The 7,742-nt window shown below is 39.7% G+C and overlaps 1 protein-coding gene across 1 annotated transcript; it reads left to right on the forward strand.

Annotated features, from left to right (window-relative positions):
* The first annotated feature begins 266 nt into the window (after window positions 1-266).
* LOC135469030 (15-hydroxyprostaglandin dehydrogenase [NAD(+)]-like) lies at window positions 267-7,742 on the forward strand. Its single transcript, XM_064747547.1, has 7 exons — window positions 267-573; window positions 3,604-3,727; window positions 3,920-4,029; window positions 4,813-4,900; window positions 5,410-5,492; window positions 5,948-6,090; window positions 6,370-7,742. Exons 1-7 carry the CDS (start codon window positions 472-474, stop codon window positions 6,518-6,520), a joined length of 801 nt encoding a protein of 266 aa, XP_064603617.1. The 5' UTR covers window positions 267-471; the 3' UTR covers window positions 6,521-7,742.

Here is a 7,742-nt window from a genome sequence, read left to right on the forward strand (position 1 = left end):
TAATCATATTTTAGTCACAAGGTAGTATGGTACCATCCGTATGAAATACATGTAGCTACGTGTACGAAATAGCTATCATATCATGACACGCTAAAACGTGTATCAACGGCTTGTCGTCAGCAGCTACATGGGTTAGCGCTGTGCCTAGCTCAGCTGTGCACATACAACCACAAAGGCGTAATAGCTCCCATTTAAGCCCCTGAGAACGGTCATCAGTGAGAGCGATGCGGTAAAAAGCTGTAACTCGTTATCAGCGCCGAGAAAAACTGGTCTGTAGATGTTTTAATGGAACGAGCTGAGATGACAGGCGGCCGGCCTACCTGGTATATCTACAGCCAGTGAAAGGTTTATGAGCATCAAGTTAGCAGCGAGAAGGTGTGTCGTGTAAAAAGTCAGAGTCACAAACAAGACTGGAAGCTGAATAGCTGGAAACTGGATTGTATAAAGTTGTTGACATCAAGAAATTTCCAGATGGCTGAAATGATTGTTACGGGCAAAGTAGCTCTGATTGCAGGGGCGGCTAAGGGGATGGGCTTGGCCATATCGCAGAGCTTCTTAGAGAGAGGTGCACAGGTAAGCAACAGGTATATACATACAGGTAATCTCAGGTGCATTTCTACAGGTGAATCGCTAAGCTTAAACACGTGTAGAGTATTGTAAAACATGCAGCGAACACGTGGGTGTTTGATTTATCTACTCTAGAATGTAGGTGTAAATTGTTTATACATATTCACCCATATTTATTTGACCCCAATTTGAATCATATTATTATGTAACTGGTGCAAATAGCACAAAGTTTTTCCTTATTATAGATGTAAATAGCTGACTCTTCTCCAACGTGCATTAACCTATAGACGTATATAGGTACGCACACATCTCTGCACACATAGGATATAATACTGGAGATATTATTAGCCTATCCCCAATTCAATGTTACTATATAGAAATGTGTGCGTGTGTTTGCGTGTATACAAAGGAACTATCCACACCAATGCCCGCCAAAGAATACATAGTCCACTGGGCCCATACATAACGTCCGAGCGACATTTAACAATATTCGGTCCAACTCGCCACAGTTAACATTCCAAGTATCTAGGCCAGGTGTAAGAGCCATTAACTCGTTGTGTCCTTGGTTGTAAGTTCGTTCGGGCATGAACATGTTTTGAATAATTCGTTTTTTACCGTCTTCGTATTATTACAACATAATTAACCTGTTGGATAGGTTCATGTTGATGTATAAAGGTATACAGAGTTGTCAGTACACATATACAAATACTCATGTGTAGCCGAGTGAAGGCTTGAACGGAAGATGTCCGGAAGACTATGTATGTACCGTTATGTACACCACAATACCTTCCCTGTGCGTAATGCTGATGATGCGATACCTGTCCCTAATCTGGGTCATGCTCACCCGTTACCACTGGCTTAACCAGCCGTTTTATTTGCCTAGGGTGTTTCGCTCACATGTCAGACATTACGGACAGCATATGTATAGGCCTACACCTATGTGAAAGTAGGGAGGCGGTATAGGGCTGTAGTTCCATTCAGGTTGGGATCAGGCACGACATGAATTGTCACACAGATGTTAGTTAACTCCCTTTATGTTTGTCTGCATTTCTAATCTATTGTGTATTTATAGAATAAGAACATGTATTACATGTCTCGTGAAGTCGACAAACATGCTGCTTCGTCAACAGCTATGTTAAGACTAGCAAGTTCGAGATAGACGCTGTAGATAAGTCTCGGCTCTCTGTAGGGTTGTAAAAGTGGCTTTATACGGTGTCATGTTTGAAATCGCTGCAACATCCATAATTTTTTTTATCTCTCTTCATAGGTGAAGAGGAAAAAATATTTTAAGACCGTTTAATGTGATTTTCATGTTCATTTACAGCAACTGTCCGTGTAACATATTCCTGCAAATTCCACCTAGTTGCTGAGATACTGGAATTTAAAATATTTCTTGTCCACGCTAAAATGCATGCAATCAATCTGATGTCATGGGAAAATAGACAAATTGTACATTATCCATCCAGCGTAGCATGTTTAAGTAATTAAATTTTAATTATAAAAACACCACCAAAAACATGACTACCAGGATCTGACGAAATAGATCGCGTGTTCGAATCCAGCTCTCGCTATTTCGGATGTGGTCAGGAGGTTTGTCAGGTATCTGGCGAAGGGCGCCGTTAAATCAGAGTGATCCGGCTTCCTCCCATAAATGTCATCGGCCTCTTATCAGTGATCAAATCAAATCAATTAGGGCTACTTGCCTATCTTTTAACATGGCAGTGATCGTGTTTAGATCAAAGTATCGACAGAACATCATGTTTTGTGCAATATTAGAGGAACGCTAATTCACCCCTGAACACAATTCAGAAGATCAGTGTAATCCTTTCAATTACTTCTCTATATTCTATATACCACCCCATGTTAAAATTACCAGATTGGGACGTCAGGGACGTTACTCTGTCGTCGTAACGTCATATCTCGAAACATGCGTATTGAGTCTCTTGCAGTTCTTTAATTTGAAGAAAATTCACAATGATAAGAGAGAATCACACTTTAGTGCGAGATGTGCATGCTATCAGATAGATTCAGTCATTTATACACTTTTGAAGAAAAAAAATCTCATTATTAACTGGCTACTGTGGTAACTAATCATGTCAAGTTAATAATGTTTGAGAAATGTAACTTAAACTTTCAAAACCTGCACTCTGCTAGTCGATAGTAAACCAAGATCGACTTTGTCCTGAAATATATACAAAGACCTATATGTATCTGTTGAGTCGAATGTCAGCCAAGACCTTTACTTCACCAGTCAAATGTAAAGCATGAACCAACATACTTCCTAACTTTAACCAAGATAGTCAACCAACACCTATACTCTCATAGAGATACTGTCGAGTATTAACCTTTGCTGTCCTTAAGTCGACAGTCAACCAAGACTTATACTATCCTTAAGTCGACTGTCAACTAAGACCTATACTTTCCAGGAGTCGATTGTCAACGAAGACGTATATTTTCCTAGAGTCGACTCTTAACCAAGATTTATGCTAAGTCGACTGTCAACCAAGACCTATGCTCTCCTGTAGCCGACTGTCAACCAAGACCTATGTTCTTCTGGAGCCGACTGTCAACCAAGACCTATGTTCTCCTGGAGCCGACTGTCAACCAAGACCTATGTCCTCCTGGAGCCGACTGTCAACTAAGACCTATGTCCTCCTGGAGCCGACTGTCAACCAAGACCTATGTCCTCCTGGAGCCGACTGTCAACCAAGACCTATGTCCTCCTGGAGCCGACTGTCAACCAAGACCTATGTTCTCCTAGAGCCAAATGTCACCTACAATGAAGCAGTTCAGATACAAGCAACACGTGCAAAATTCAAGCCTGTATACACATAGAAAATCCTCCCTTAGCCAGAAGTTGTAAAAGGCCCTAACCACTTGCACCTGTATGTATGTTTTGAGTTTTTTTTTAAAAACTAATGTCCGTTCGTCGTTATGCCATGTCTATATTTGGAATATTGATTTACCAATACGTAAGTCATGCCAAGATTTAAAAAACTTATTAGTGAAAACTTGTGTGATGTATTTTATTTATAGGTATGTCTGGCAGACATCAATCTTCAGGCCTTGCAGAGTGCAGCTAAGGACTTGCGTGACACCTATGGTTACCAGAACGTGACTTACTACGAGTGTGACGTCACCGAGAAGTATCAGTTCCAAGGTAGGGCATTCATGTATTGTAGAGATTAATTGGTTTATAAGTGGCGATTCACAACCATGTTATAAAATGGAAATATACGTTCAGTATAATTTAGTGTTGCGTGCGCTGCTTAACGGTGTCAAGGACTTGTATCCAGTATTTGAAGCAGTTTTATAATAATTTAAGGATTTTTTTGCTTTACCTGCATTTCAGCGGCTTTTCATCACACCAAGTTTTACTTCAAGGGTCTGTTTGACATAGTCGTTAACGCTGCTGCTGTTATCAACGCAGATAACTGGGAAAGGAATGTCCAGGTCAATTTGGTAAGTTGAATAATTTGCGCCTGTAATGGCACACACGTTAACATATCAGTCATCACGAACATTGAACTAACGGCCGCCACAGGTAACAGTGACATATATCCATATAACAGTCAGCACATATTTCTTCAGTCATCATAGGCATTCACGTAACAGTCTTCACAGACATGTTTTATAGCAGTCGTTACGGATATTCATATAACAGTCACCACATGCATTCATGTAACAGTCGTCAAAGACATTCGTGTAACAGTCATCAAAGACATTCATATAACTGTCGAAACAGGTATACATATAACATTCGTCGGAAACACTGATTCATGAGGCAGTCGTTACAGGCATTCATGTAACAGTCGCCAAAGTCATTCACGTAAATCTTGTCACAGACATTTGTATAAAATTGAATTCAAGTTCTGTTATCACACGAGCGATTTCTAACGACCGTCCAAGAGGATATGTTCAATAAGAATAAGAATTATTCCCCATTTGACATCTCAACTTCTAATTACTGTTTTAAAGAAGTTAAGTGTCCAAGAACTTCGGTCATGTTTAATTACTTTATATCTGATAAATTATGTCCGGTTATAGAATTGTCATTTGGAAAAAATGTTTCATCATTTCAACAGGCCTTACATCCCCCCTTTTGAACATGTATATTGCACACATATGTTCAAAATAACCGGACGATCTTAACCTGGAATAATCTAGCGTTTTAGTGGATGTGATGATACGTTTTCATGCATAATCTTAATAAGTAAGTGGATTGATTGTGGGTTTATTTTGAAGGGTGGTGTCATCAACGGCACGGAGATCGCCTTTGACTTCATGAACGAGCAGGGTGGAGGAGTCATTGTCAACATTGGGTCAATCGCTGGTGTGTGCTCTTATTTACTCTTTGATTATTTATTAAAATTAACACTTGTATATACTTGTATGATTTGTAGTGTCATATTCAGATATATCTGAAGTAAAATACTGAAAGAAATTAAAGAAATGTCAGTGCAGTGATTAACGTATATACACGCAGGTGCAAGGCACAGATCGAGGGGGCTTTTACAAAGGACTGTAGGCAGTTGCTAAAAATTTTCTAAAATTTAGCTTTGGTCTCACTATACAAAGTTGTTTTCCTGTATGAAAAATTCTAATGCAAGTAACTCAGAAAAATTTAAGGATATGTCGCTCCTGAGTACACCTGTCATATTCAAGTCGGTTACACAAAAACAGTTTGAGCAAATCTTTTCATGTCTGGAAATCTCGATAAGTAAAGTTTCATCAGAAACTTCAACAGTGGCAAACACAATGCAGGAATCATGTGGGTAGACAAGAACATTTATCTTAATAATTATCTGTACCCTAGTTATAGGTTTGAACCTTTGACTTCAGGTGTACGACCGTGGGACTATCACATGGTACCAGTGTACGCAGCAGCCAAGGCAGCCGTGGTTGCCTACACCCAAAGCTTCGCCGTAAGTTAAATTCTCAAATTTGAAACTGGCCTCTGCTATGGTTGAAAAGTTAAATTTTCTTCATATATTGTGAGCTTATGGATTCTGTTGTAGTTGGGGTTCCTAGCTGGCCGGGAAATATAATCTATTCTGACGGAAGACTGGATGACAGCACTGGTGGTTGCATTTTCGAATCCAGCTCTCGGCACTCGGTCGTTTTTTTAACCGCCGTATTACATAAGTGAGATATTCTTGAGCGTGTTTACATAGTAGATACTCTTTTGCAAAAGAAAAAAATGTTTTTGTATCCAATATACATTGTATATGGTTCAAATATAGTGCGACATATATAAAGGTGGTTCGTATAACACTATGACTCGGTCACATATACATGTGTACCGAATCTCTAAAGTTTCTTGATAAAGTATGTCACAAAGGAACAGTGTCAATAACGTGTTCTACTTGTCTGTTGGTAGAAGTCTCGAGGTGCCCTGGAGAAAGGCATCCGTATGACGTGTGTGTGTCCAGCCCCTACTGGTGCCGAGATCATGGCCGATGAAAGCGAAATGCTGGCTAAACTTGATGTGGTTGATGCCATTTTAACAAAGGAAAGGGCCAAGTAAGTAAAATATCCGAACAGGAGAATGACATGTCTGAAGGCTTTCCTATTTGATAAGTGCATACGAATAAGTGTTTGTTACCCTAGGGCAAGGTTTATAGCCCTATGTTGTCCGAATTAGGCCTATTTTGGCTTACCTATATACCGCACTTTTTACCACGTACTGTATATAATTCTAATTTTCAATATGGTTCAGTACTCCTTTTTTCAGTTTTACAGTAATCGACTTTGAAAATTAACAGAGTATATTTACCATTTTCTCAATTTGCGCTTTTACAGGCCAGAAGAAGTTGCCAAGGTGACGATGAGATTGGTTGAAGACGACGAGAGTAACGGTATAGTTGCAGTAATGGATGCTCCCAAGAAAGTCGACTACAGACATTATGACAGAATGTTGTTCTCTAGTGCTTCTGATGGAACAGGAGCGTAGGGATCAGTTCTCGGGACGTGTGGCATATTCATCCCAGAGGACATGCACTAGGGACAGCATCCAATGTAGAAACAACGCTACACTTATGTTTCTGTGCTTTTCTCCGTTATTTGGGATGTAGGAGAGCTTGTGTAAACCATAGATGGTCAGTCGACTGCTTCGGCTTCTTAGACAAGGTGAACAGTAGGCCTTACCTATAGAAGAATATCTTTTGGTGTCGTTTATACGGCACCCACATACAGCTCTTAACGTGTCCAAAGACTTGGCATTCTCATATGAATCTGCCTTATATAGAGAGGCGAACATATCTGAACGTCCGTACTTCCTTGCCTACGTGTAAATATAGGCCTGTTCATGCATAGAAGCGTAAATGTACGCCATCGTAGAGCCCACTCTGTTTACTGTTATACACATCCAGTTTGAAATGTACCTGTCGTCGCATTTCCACACAAGCAGCACCTTTCTTTGTTATCGAATGATATTACATACTGTGCTTGCGCGGGAACTTTGACTGATGGTGCAGACGATACGAGAGGATTGCATTGTGGGAAGGACACAAAAACCAATCAGAGTCCAAGATCTTCCAGCTCACGGTCTGGATGTGTGATAAAACTGTGATTGAATTTTGATGAAATAATGATTACATATATGTCATCTTGCTTTATGTATTTATAGTCATTTCAAATGTTTTCTAAAGTATTCCTTGATGCCATTTGCACCAAACTGGAAATATACTCGATGACACTGCAGCTGTCATGTGTATACATTGATGATGTACATATATTATAAATTATGATTTAATTAGTGATACACGAGCCGCGAGAGCCATAACCCAAGGCTAAAGGGAAGATCACAGCCATTGGCTAAAAAACCACAACCGGTTTGTCCACCCCAAACATGTCTATGACATACAATCTTGTTATTTAGCTTAAACCGCCAGGTTGACCTTAGTACAAGGTACATGGCCAACGCCACATGTACAGGCTCAGACTTCATCAAACAGTCATGCTGCTTAGCAGTTTTTGACAGTGTTATTCAAAGATTTTATCTTGAAAGTGAAGAGTCTTCATAAATTGTTCTGAACCACGTTTGGGTTAAAGTTTTCTACTTGCATATCAAAGGTATATAAATTGCAGTTTCCGGACAATATTAAATCCTGTGTTTTCACAGATAAGCAGATAAGCATGTAAAACTCTAAATTAAACTTTAGAACTGCACGTGC

This window comes from Liolophura sinensis, chromosome 6 (genome assembly GCF_032854445.1).
Source record: "Liolophura sinensis isolate JHLJ2023 chromosome 6, CUHK_Ljap_v2, whole genome shotgun sequence".
Taxonomy (NCBI): Eukaryota; Metazoa; Mollusca; class Polyplacophora; order Chitonida; family Chitonidae; genus Liolophura; species Liolophura sinensis.

Excerpts from the sequence above, each read along its gene's own strand:
- LOC135469030 (XM_064747547.1), top strand. The coding sequence starts at position 472 with ATGGCTGAAATGATTGTTACGGGCAAAGTAGCTCTGATTGCAGGGGCG. Across the intron at positions 4,901-5,409 it reads CAACATTGGGTCAATCGCTG|GTGTACGACCGTGGGACTAT; the intron begins GTGTGTGCTCTT and ends CTTTGACTTCAG. Across the intron at positions 5,493-5,947 it reads CCTACACCCAAAGCTTCGCC|AAGTCTCGAGGTGCCCTGGA; the intron begins GTAAGTTAAATT and ends GTCTGTTGGTAG.